The sequence below is a fragment of the Microtus pennsylvanicus genome, chromosome 14 (assembly GCF_037038515.1).
Source record: "Microtus pennsylvanicus isolate mMicPen1 chromosome 14, mMicPen1.hap1, whole genome shotgun sequence".
NCBI classification, from domain to species: domain Eukaryota; kingdom Metazoa; phylum Chordata; class Mammalia; order Rodentia; family Cricetidae; genus Microtus; species Microtus pennsylvanicus.
The window spans coordinates 2,650,463-2,662,936 of NC_134592.1; the positions used below are offsets into that span (position 1 = coordinate 2,650,463).

Here is a 12,474-nt window from a genome sequence, read left to right on the forward strand (position 1 = left end):
TCAGATGGGTTTTAGTAATAAAAAGAATCCCTCCTTTACCCACTCAAACCACAAGATACCCCCTCCTCAGGTAAAGAAGAACTCAAATAAAATTCCCAAACAATATCGCACACACCCATGCCACCCATGAAGAACTGGTATAACAGCCCCGGTCATGGGAGGCCAGGAGGCTACTCCTTAGGGTGTGTCCAAAGGTATTCTCTCTCACAGAAGCAGCAGGCCTGTACCCTCCCACACTAAGGTGGCCCACGCGAAGGATGGGTGGTAGTGCAGAGTTCTTGATGGCTTTGCTAATGGGGCTCCTCCTGCTGGGGGGCCCACACAATAGCTTCCAGCATCCTGCGCATGCACGCACGCACGCACACACACACACACACACACATACACACACGCGCGCACACACACACACGTGCACGCACACACGTGCACGCACACACATACACACACACACACACACACACACACACACACACACACACAGTTCCTGGCCAGGAGCAAATGAGTTTCCTGAACTTCCTTAGGCCCTGAATGAATGCTGTGGACTCTCCTGCCCAGGGAGTCTGCACCAGAATGATAGGGGATGAGTGGCTTGGCTCTCCTTTGGAAAGCAGAAGCACCCAGACTCTTCACAGTTTCAATATCTATCACCAGAATCTGTGGTAGGTGACAAGCCAAAGAAGGCTGCCTAATTGTGGGGGAGAAACAGAAGCCCGCGTGAGCTATGACTGGAAGAACAGCTTCTCATTGCTGCAGGCTGGCAGACCATGTGTGTTGGGGTTGCCTCCATCTTCTCAAATCGGAATGGTAGATCCCTACACCCCAGGTAGCTGTGACCTCATGGGAAGCCAGGGTCCTTCAAGAGGAGATTCATTTAAAAAGACATCCAAAGTTCACCTGGTTGGACATCATGGATGCACCCGCTTGCATGGAGGAAAGTCCCTGTGAGGACACATCAAGATGGTCATCGTGAAGCCAGGGAGAGACCTTGGCAGAAAGCAGTCTGCCACAAATCATGGGCTTTTGGTCTCCAGGATTAGTTACCTTCCTTTCTATCTTAAGCCTCAATCCTAACAGTCTGGGATCTGAGGACAAAGACCCAGCACAGCCTCCCACACACCTTCCAGAATGTTCTTCTCACTGATACCTGGGAAATAGGTGTCCTGTACCTAATCACCCCCCCACCCCCCAAAGTCAATGCAATGCCACAGTTCTTGCCCATAGGAGGTGTGTGTGCCTGAGACACCTGGCTTGTGACATGATTCTGACTAGACTTCTTGTTGTTGTTTGTCTTGAAATTTTGCCCTAGGGAACTGATCTCTGCCTGTTATGGGATGGGAACACCACTGGTTGTCACATGCAGATGAGTACCTGAACACTGAGAGAGAGCCAGATAGGAATAAACAAACTGATTATTCATAAATATCCATTTTGTCCTGGCCCTGTATGGTTTGGGTTTAAAGCCTTGCTACCTGAGTACCGTCTTTCCAGAGGCCATAGGCACATAGTACGGGCTCATGTGTGTTTCAGTGACTAAATGTCCAGCTCCTGCTCCACAGCACTCAGCACTCAGGGACCATGAGCAGGAAGGAGCAAATTGTAGTCTGTCAGTGGCTTGAAGCCAAGAGGGCCAGGAGCACTGGCGCTGAAGGAGTTCTTCATATCTGTACCCGAACCGATACCTCATGCCTGGCTCCACACTCTGAGCCCAGTCCTACAATATCCCAACCCAGCCTCATCTCCTGAGCCTATACCCTGTTCCTAGTCCCAGGGTTACTCCTGGGGGTCCTATCCTGTGCCAGCTTCTGGACATCTCCAGCATGGTCACAGGGTACTTTTCACCTCTAGGCCTTTGATGTCTCCATCATAAGCCCAGGAACAGAGACCCCTTGGCTCTCAGCAGGCCCCTTGGCTCTGGTGACACTCAGGAGCTGTAGCTTGTTTGCTGTGATGAGAAGCTGCCCGTCCAGGGTTGACACTTCTGTGCTTCATGGTTTTTCACCAGTGCTCTTGCATTCACTGCCTTCATCTGTGAAATGGGCTCAGCCTTGGGTCTTGCTTGGTGAGTGTCTAGGGACAGAACTACACAGAGAGAGGCTCAAGGAGCTGGTCATTGAAAAGGTTCAGGGGACCCAGGCCTCTGTCCTCAAGTGCAGTGTTCTTAAAATGTCTGCATTCAGGATGCTTTCCCTCACTGAGCTCTGTGGGCCCAACAGAGATGAATACACCCACGTTGTTCTGCACATGTTCATTCCCTGGAGGCTCCCAGCCAGTGGCACCAAGCAAGTGAGCAAGCAACCAAGTGACATTTTCTAATGATGGTCCCAGTATAGCGCCTGCCCCTCGGCATGTGACGTACACCACGCCCACTTGCCTGCTGTAAAGCTGGGCTGGCTCACAAGTAATTAGTGAACCTTAGGAGGCACGCGGCCAGCCATGCGGAAACATCTCCCTGCAGAAGGCAGGCACAATATGGGAACGGATCTTCTGGCGAGTAAACGCAAGCCTGCCCCTCTCCCTTCAGCAAGGGTTTATCAGGAAGGTGGGTCCCATACTCTTACACCGTGGTGACTTTATGTCTGTCAGCAGGGAGTGTTTTAGAGCTCTGAACTCACTTGAGCATCTCACAAGGTGAACATTTCTTTAGAAGAGCATGAGACGTTCCCCACTGGCCACCCAGCTTGTGTGCCCTGCCAGCTTCTGCTCCCCCTTTCCAATATGGCACCCCTCCTCTTCTCTTACTCCACTTCATCAGGCAGACCATCTTCCATAGCAGCTGGGGTGAGGAGTCTGGGGGACAGGACCGTTACTCTGAGCTCCTCAAAACTAACTTGGATTCTTTCCTTTCCTTTCCTTTCCTTTCCTTTCCTTTCCTTTCCTTTCCTTTCCTTTCCTTTCCTTTCCTTTCCTTTCCTTTCCTTCCCTTTCCTTCCTTTCCTTCCCTTCCCTTTCCTTTTGTTCCTTCCTTCCTTCTTTCCTCTCTTTCTTTCTCTTTCTCTCCCTCTCTCTTTCATTTCTTCTTTCTTCCTTTCTTTATCCTTTTCTTTCCCTTCTTTCCTCTCTTTCTTTCTCTTCCTTTCTTCCTTCTTCCTGCCCTCAAACTTGGAATCCTGATAAAAGTATCTAGTATTTATAATTGCAAAGCACTATCGGGTTCATTGCTGTGTGTATCTCTGTCTGTCTGTTTCAAAAGTCACACCAATTACTCTCTCTTGTTCTCCTCCCACCAGACCTTTATTCTTCCCAATAGTTCTTCTTCTGCATGTGTACTTATGTCTTTTCAAAAATCTAGGTTCTGCGTATGAGAAATGAGTGATTTTGTCTGAGTGTTACCTGCTTTTCATGACTATCTCCAGGTCCTAGAGCTAGCATGGTCCCATTCTCCTTTCCAGCGGATGAAAACTCTCCCTACACGTGTGTCACGTTTCTTTTTACCCATTCACCTGTCACTGCACATGCAAGCCTGGCTCTGTAACTTGATTGTTTCCAACAGTGCAACAGTGACCATGGATGTGCAGTTGTCTCTTTGCATGCTGATGAGATTCCTTCGGATACATTTCCAAAACTGATGTAGCTCTACTCTATGGCAGTTCTACTTTTAAAACACCTGGGAAAAAGCCAAATATAAATATTTGCTTTCTTGTTTATATATTTAAGACAGGGTATCATTGTGTATCCCTAGAACTCCCTATATAGACCAGGATATCTAAAATTCAGAGAACGTCTTGCCTCTGCCTCTTGAGAGACAGGACTAAAAGTATTCACTACCATGCCCAGCAGAAACTTATAAACTTTATTACATTTTATGTATTTATTTAGTGTATACATATGTGTGCATACATATATGCTTCAGTGCCCTTGTAGAGGTCAGAGGGTGGTCCCACCTTCTGTGTGGGTCATAAGGATTGAATTTGGGGTATCACACTTGATGAGAGGTACCTTTACCCTGAGTCATCTCACCAGTTTCAGAAACTTTGAAGTTTTAAAATCTACTTCCTTCTGCATGAGAGAGAGCACATACGTGGTGCTTGTCCTCTGTGTCTGGCTTAGTTCACTATATAGACGATGTCTTGCTGTTCTACCCATTCACAATGACTGGAGATCTATTGGGTATCAAAGTCACATTTTCTCTATTCCTGCACTGAGGCTGCTGCCCTCTCACTCTGAATTTAGATGGTAGTGCCCAGAGGTCTGAGGAGGATGGATGAGGAAAGAATGGATTTGATCAACATGTACTGTGTGCATATGTTGAAATATCATGTTAAACCCCATGCATATGTACAATTAATATGTTGATCAAAAATAAAATATTTTAGAGGGCACCTTTGAAGAAAATAAAGACAAGAACAATAATAGCAGAAGCAGAGTGTGGCCTTGGGTAGCAAACTTTGTGGCTTCACTGTGATGCAGGTAGGTGGTGTCCTGGTACATCATGGGCATGTCTCATAAGCCATCCCACTTCACACTCACAGGGACTGGAAGAGGTGCTACTTCCTAGCCCACCCTACAGATAGTAAGGCAGAGGTGGTGGATGTGACATTAGACTCAGAACCAACAGACAGCAAGTGAGGCAGGCTTCTATGGCATACCAGAATTGGTACCTCTGCTCTAGTCAGAACCCTGGGCGCCCTGCACCCAGGAGAACCCTGACAATGTGTCCAGTCCAGCTGTCTCTGTCTTGAGGGCTTCACACACAGGCAATCTGCCTTTCTGTGCTTCCTCTGACAACTGCTTTACCTGCAGAGCCAGGGATCACGGAGGTCCTTCCTGGGGTTGGTGGTGCTGGGCTCTTCTGCTAGTGACTGTCACTATGGCTGGTCCACACAAGGTGACACAGCTCAGTAATGTTCAGGCTGTTATCTAGTGGAAACCTTCTCCTCCCATGTGATTCTCTGATGCCCAAGTCCTTGACCTTCAATGGGACAGTGACTCCAAGAGGACTTGTTTCTACAGTCTATCAGAAAGCTACAGAACATGGAGTGTCTGAGGCCAACCCGGGTGGGAAAAGCAATGGGAAACAGAAATCAGGCCTGACACCCTGCCCACAGTAGTCATGCTTGCTGCCCCCTGTGGTCCCCAGCATCACAAGGAAGATATCCCGTTAGTGATGTGTCCTGGTGGTCATTTTTGGGTCAGCGTGGCTTTATGGGGTATACTCATTGCCCGTCTGGAGTTGAAACATTTTTGTTAAATTTTTCCCTTCAGTCTTTAAAAATGTTAATTAATTTTTATGTGTATGTATGGTTTTCCATTATGTATGGCTATGTGCCACATGTGTGGAGTGCCCTGGGAGGCCAGAAGAGGGCATCAGATTCCCATAACTGGAGTTTACAGATGGTTGTGAGCTGCTGTGTGGGTGCTGGGAATTGAACTCAGGTCCTGTGGAAGCACCGTCTCTCAATCTTTTCCTTCGGTTTTTATGCTCGGATGCTCAGACATCACATTTTGCCCCCATACTTCCCTCGCTGGAGCAGCGCTGTGACTGAATGCCCAGGGTCCTGGATTCACCTGACAGTCCACTCCTCATCCTTACCTCGTATTTTAGAGAGTTTGCCTTGCCAGCCGGCCAGTTAGCAAGCACTTTTCCACTAAGGTTCAGGGTGACTGATCACTGCCATTACTTTCCCCTTAGCTGTAACGAGCCAGGATCAGTTGTAAAGGCTTCCACAGCCCGTGTAGAGAGGGGCGACACAGGGCTGCTGCATGAACTTGGCCCTGGCTTGCTGGAAACTTGCTTTCTTGACCTCAACCCCGGGCCAGTCCTATTCTGCTAAAGCTTGAGAGAAGTTTCACAGCCTGTGTACTAAGTGGGTGCAGAGAAAGCGGAGTCCATGACATGGCCCAGCCCTTCATGGTCACAGCGACTGGGTCATCCTGCCTCTGGGCTTGCATCCTGGGAGGGGCTGAGCCACATCTCCTGCCATGGAAGCAATCATTCCTGGAAGTGCCTGACTTTCCTGGGGCTTACAATCTGGGCAAGCGGGGTGTGAGAATGGGTGAACGGGACCTGCACGGGTCTGAATGTCTTTCTAGACCTAGTGTGCTAGGGGGGTGAAGTCGTGACTATATTCAGGAAATGCCTGTGTTGGGCTCCAGTGGCACTGCTGACCTCTGCCTGGGCCACCTTGCTTTAGGACAGTGAGATCTTGGCTACTTAAAGGTTGAGTACCTCCTGCTGAACTCGGAATTGCTTTTCATGTCCAAACACAGTTTCTCTTGAAAAATGTATATCATATACCACACAGACACAAGGTATTACCAAATTGCGACCCAAAGTCAGATCCCACGAACTGAAACAAGCTGCTAGTGACAAGCACATGTACTGACTCCTTCACGCCAGCACCAAATCTCAGCGTCTCTGGACTTCTCGATTCCTTTTCTAAAAGTGGCAAATGTTAAAGTCCTTGAAGGGCCAGATCTAAGTTCAGTCACTGCTGTCCATTAGGAGGACATCTGTCACCATAAAAGACTACAAGCACCAAACATCACACATATGGGCAATTAATATATTGCTCAAGAATAAAATAGGAATATGACACATCTACTGAGCAGATGATAAACTGTCTGCCCCAGGTGTTAGACGCTCTCTCCTCACTGCCTGTATTCCAAAACAGCATTTTGGGATCCCCCTTTTGAGAAGAAAGAGAAGCAAGCAGGACAGGGACAAGTCACAAACAGCACAGCGAGGGAATGCCTCCTGTGGCCGTGTGTCCCCTGGGAAGTGGCCTGCTGCACACATCCATTCAGGTCTAGGCTAGCAAGACCCCTGAAGCATTTCCACAGAACATTCTTGATCAACATGACTCTTGCCTGGTCTGCAGTCACTTACTATTAATCAAAGCCAATGGAGTGGCACACACAGCCAACACTAGAAGGCATGTATTCTAAGAACTCCATCTCAAGTCCAAGGGATCATGCTTGCATGTGCTCTAAGCAGGACAGAAAGAGTTCAGTGATGCTTTTGTTTCTATCCACGACTCCCAGAGGGATACTAGCAAGTTCTGAGGTCAGGAAGCAATTGACATATGGACACAGTAGACAGCATACACCCTGCCAGTGCCTGCCATTCATTCCCAGAAGTTGGAAGTGCCCTAGAGGAGGTGAGCCTTACCAGGATCATGTGGCCTGTAGAGATGTCCATGTTAGACTGAACGGGCTCCTCGGACCAGGATGAAGTGCTGCTCCGAGCTGAAGGGCTAGGCATTGGCCCATCACTGAACTGGGAAGAGACACTGTTGATGCGTGACGTGTGTGGCCCCTCAGGCCGATCCTGTGTCCTGACAGACATACGCTGGCGGCATAGCTCCTGCAAGACAGCCGGGGGCAGAGTCAGGGGTTAGCAGCTCCAAGGAAACCTACTTGGTACTCCCCCAGAACTGCAAGCCAACCCTCTATTTCCCTGCCTACTCGGCCTTAGTCAAGGCTCACACGAGTGAGAATTCATGCTCTTGGCATTTACACAGCCCATGCCCATTAGTGTGTTTGGAGGCATCACCACCCTTATGCCCTGAGATCTACAAGCCACTGAGGCAAGTTGGCTCTAGGAACAAATGTGTGAGTACACACCTATATGCACACATGCACCTAAATACCCATGAGCAGGCACAACCCCCATCACCACATAGATTTCTAAAGCACTTTTTTGTCTTATTCTGGTCAAGAACAAAGACGCAGATAGATAAAGTTTGAATCTTCCTTTCTCATTAGAACCTAGGTCACATGGGAAACCAGGAGTCTACTATAAGGTGGGGACACCTTCAGTCTGGGATTTTCTTCTCCTCCAAACAACTCCCATTCTGACAAGAGCAAGGATTCTGGGGTCATGGCAACATGACCCCTTGACTTTTACCTTTGGCTTTACCCTCCAGCTCTCACCTTCTGACTGGCAAGATCCCATTCTGGAAGCTTCCCAGACACAATGAGCCTTTCTATATCTGGAGAAGATGAAACTGACTTGAGTCACCAAAATGAAGTATCATGAAGAGGTGATCAGAAAGTACAGCTGAGCCCCACCGAACAGAGGAAAAAGAATCACGCCCTCGCCAGCAGGTCTTGGGGAATATTATTTTGTTTATGCTGCATTTGTTTAACTCTGCCAAGCTGTGTTACTGTACCTCTCTAAAACACCTAATGGTCCTAATAAAGAGATGAATGGCCAATAGCGAGGCAAGAGCAAGGATAGGTGGGGCTGCAGGTAGAGAGGATAAACAGAAGGAGAAACCTGAGAGGAGGAGCAAGAGAACAGAGGAGGAGCAGATCAGGAGCCAGCCAGCCAGTCAGGGAGTCAGAAGAAAAGAAAGGTATACAGAAATAGAGGAAGATAAAAGTCCAGAGGTAAAAGGTAGCCAGGATAATTTAAGAAATGCTGGCTAGTAACAAGCCAAGCTAAGGCCGGGCATTCATAACTAAGAATAAGCCTCCATATGTGATTTATTTGAGATTTGAGAGGTGGGTGGTGGACCTCCCCCCCCCAGAAGACAAAAGAATAAAATGCCACACAACAAACAGTAGGAACCAGAGACCTGTTCAGCTCCTGAAGGCGGAAGGTGGGAGACGACGACCACAGTTTCATCTCCTTCACCCCAGGTCGCTGTTGTCACTGGCTTCATTCAGACAGAGGCCACCAGAAATACAAAGACCCCCCCCCATCTGCTCAGCTGTTTACAGTAGACAGACAGCATGCCCTCACCTGCTGTTGGTGACTCACATAACCCTTGAGACTTGAGAGCAACTGAGATGGTGAAGGCCATCATGGGCACCCTGGACATGACGAGAGGGAAAGGTGAACCCCAGAAAGTGAGACCTTCAGAGGGTAGGAAGGCCTCTACCATAAGGGGCAGCAGGACCAACATTTGGCCTTGACTCTCCCTTTTTTCTATTTTTCTATATGCTTGTTGCCTTAGAGAGCTTTTAACCAATGGGTTCCTCTTTGAAAGAAAGAAAGAAAGAAAGAAAGAAAGAAAGAAAGAAAGAAAGAAAGAAAGAAAGGAAGGAAGGAAGGAAGGAAGGAAGGAAGGAAGGAAGGAAGGAAGGAAGGGAAAGAAAAAAAGAAAAAGAAGGGAAAATCAGCTAATTTTCTGGCAATATCAAAAACACAGCAGAACAATCAACAAAGTGCCGCAGTCCCCATGAGGGTCTTCGGGGCTCTGCCCACCTAAGCGCATGCATGCCTTGTTTATTTCATGCTCACAGAAGGATTGCCACTCGGTTCTGGAAAAAAAAAACCCGGGAGAAGGCTCTGCAATGCCTTACAGAACAGAGCTCTGGAGAGGTTCAGTGTGCCCCAAGTCTGGGGGAGGACACAGGAAATCACGCTGGCCGTGTACTTAGGCCGTGAAACAACGAGGGAAGCCTGAAGGGAATGAAGGGTCCCCAAAGGATCTCAGTTATGGATGGAACCTTGGCTGGGACACCATATGCTCTACATGAATTTGGGCAAGCCATTTAAAACCCCAAATCCTAATTTCTTCTCTTCAAAACAGGAAATGGTAGTTGTCAAGAAAGATTAAAAGTTCATGCATATAACATACTTAGTACAGCATGTAGCCCAGAGAAAGCTCTGTGGCATCAAGCAGCAGAGCAGAGCATACGTGTAAATGGTAAAATAGTCCTCTAGGGCTGGACATGTATCTCAGTGGGTAGAGAGAGTGCTTGCCTAACATGCAAGAAACACATATGTTCTCTCTTCAGTAGCACAGAAGCCTGGCAAGGCATCCGACCCTATAACCTCAGCACTGGGAAGGCGGAGGCAGGAGGATCAAAAGTGAAAACACTGAACTTCCAGGAAGGGATGGCATATGAGAGGTGCAGCTGGTGAGTGGGTGCTGGGCTGGGGGCAATGGTGTGTGAAGCCGTGGAGGGGATCAGGAGATACACGGGGCCATGTCCTGGGGATGCACTGGTGCGTGGAGGTACCTGGTCAGAGGCTTTCCTGGGGAGCCTGTGGGTGAGGCAGAGAGGGTTAGCATTTCCACAGAGCTGCCCTGAGGATGCAGAGACAACCAGAATATCTGAGATACAGCATGATGGATTGACAAGGATCCAGAACAGAGCAGAGGGCTTCAGAATCAATCTGACCCCTTGACTTCTAGGATGCACACCCATTTATCCACTAATTCACAGTGCCTGGTGCTAGAGGGCTGGGCTTTGGAATCTGGCTTCAGACGGGTCTGTATGGATGTGAGCACACTGTCTTACCACTCTGTGCCTCAGTTTCCTCATATGTGAAATGTGACAACAGTACAGATGCGGTAGCACACTCCTAATCCCAGCACTGGGGAGACAGATGCAATATGCTAGCGAGACCTTACATAGCCAGCCGTAGAAAGCCCTTGTCTCAAAATAGACACCAAAAAACAAAAAAACAAAAAAACCCTGTAGAATCCCAAGGTGCTCACTGCCGTTTGTTTGCTCCTCACTTGGAAGAGGATCCCAGATCTGACCTCCCTGAGCTTACAGGACATTCAGAGCTGGGCAAAGATGTAATGAAAAGTTGCTAAGGACACACACTGGGCCTTCACAGGCAGCATGGTCATGGGGCCCATGGGAGGGCCACTCCTGAACAGCTCCTGCAGAGGACACCTGGGGCAAGTCACAGGCTGGGTTCTGGGAGAGGGTTGCCATGCTGAGCTGGCACAGAGAGACAGAGATGGCAGCGGAGATGAAGGAGCCTGGTGCTCTTCTTCCCGGTAGCGCACTGCTCACTGACACATTTCACATCTTCGCTTGCGCTGCTCTGACGTACCTGCCTCTGCACAGCTCACATCCGCTCAGGAGTCAGTTGTCCAGCTCCTCCTCTATGGAAATCCCGGAGTCCACCACATGGTCTCTCTTGCTTGTTAGGGAAGAAATGCTTCTAGGGGCTGACTGTGACCTTATGACAATACTTCTACCCAGTTAGGGGGAAGCCATTGTACAGAAATCCTTCCCTGGCCCAGGCAGGGACCGCTTGGTCCCAAATGGCGCCTTAGACATTTTTTGACAGCATGTGTCATGCCATGATCATTCTCTTGGTTGCACACTGCCCAAACCTGCCACCACAGTCTGGCCCAGGACAAGGCGGCCTGGACCTAGTCACCTTGTTCCATAGTGCTCTTTCCTCTGGCCTCATCTTCCCAGTCCTTCCGGTCTGAGGGAACCCGTAGCAGCCGGCCTGTGAGGCTGCACTGGTGTAAGTATTGCATGTGGACATGAAAGCCATATCAGTGACGCAGTGAACATATTCAGGATGAAGCCTGGGCTATGGACACCCTACACAGGCTCTGGGACTATGAAGCAGCAAGCAGCAACTCCTAATGCTTCCATTTGTGGAAGAGAAGCAAACATCTCTCTGTAGCTTTGAGATGCTTTTCCTACCAAGGCTGTCTCCCAGCTGTCTGATGAGCGTGTGGTGTGGTGTGCTGTGGTGTATGAGTGTGTGGTATGGTGTGATGTGCGAGTGTGTGGTGTGTTGTGATGTGTGAGCGTGTGTCTGAATCTATCAATCAGCTGGGAGAGGGGATCTGGGCGTCTTAGTCACCAGGTATTCCTTAGCAGCCTGTATAGAGATGTATCCCACATAGGCCCTTCTATAGACCACTGTGGACAGTCATGGTTTCATGTCTTGATTACAGCAGGAGGAAGCTGGAGATTGACCTAATGCCTTGTCCTTTGGGCTGGCCATAGTTTCTTAATTAACATCACAAAGGCCACATTTTGTCTTTTCTCTGTACTTCAAAACTAGTTTGATGAAAGAAAAAGTTTGTACTTTTCATCACAGTGGAAACAATGTGGCCTGTTAGTAAGGCCTGCGTATGCATGTGTGACATATGTGTGTGTGTGTATGTGTGTGTGTGTGTGTGTGTGTGTGTGTGTGTGTGTGTGTGTGTGTGTGTATACATATGCCAGAGGTCAAAGTCAGTCCATCTCTCTCTCTCTCTTTCTCTCAAGATAGGGTCTTATTAGGTGTCCTTGGCTGGTCTGGAATTCACAGAGACTCACCTGCCTCTGCCTCCCAGCTGCTAGAATTAAAAGCTACCAGGCCAGGACTCTCCCTTTGTTTGTTGAGATAGGGTCTCTCACTAAAATTAGAGCTAGCTGATTGGCCACTGAGCCCCAAGGAACCTCTTTTCCTGCCTTCTTTGCCCTGGCAATACATCAACGCATCATTGCACCTGGCTTTTACAGTCCCTAGAGATCCAAACCCATGTTCTCATGCTCATTTGGCAACAACGTTGCCAACTGTGTCATCTCCTCCGCCCTATTGGGTCCTGCTCCATGCAGACCAAAGCTGCTGCTTCAGTTGAGGTGTAGATATTTCCATGTTCCCGCCGTGACTGGAAAACTGGCCCATGCAGCCTGTGTGTGCTGCTGTGTCCTTCCTTCTAGAAACACCGTTCCCCACCTGAGAGGACGAGCACACACACACAGTGACACACCATGGCAGGGCTTTCTTGCCTGCAGGCAGGGATGAAAGGCTGAGCGAGCACAAACATGTAC

At 48.8% G+C, this 12,474-nt stretch overlaps 1 protein-coding gene across 1 annotated transcript in view; it reads right to left on the reverse strand.

Moving 5' to 3' along the window:
- Positions 1 to 12,474, reverse strand: part of Ptprn2 (protein tyrosine phosphatase receptor type N2) — a 707,251-nt gene that overhangs the window by 88,925 nt on the left and 605,852 nt on the right. Inside the window, exon 14 of the mRNA XM_075948076.1 lies at positions 7,109 to 7,303. Coding sequence (XP_075804191.1) covers positions 7,109 to 7,303 — 195 coding nt within the window. The remainder of the gene's footprint in view (positions 1 to 7,108; positions 7,304 to 12,474) is intronic.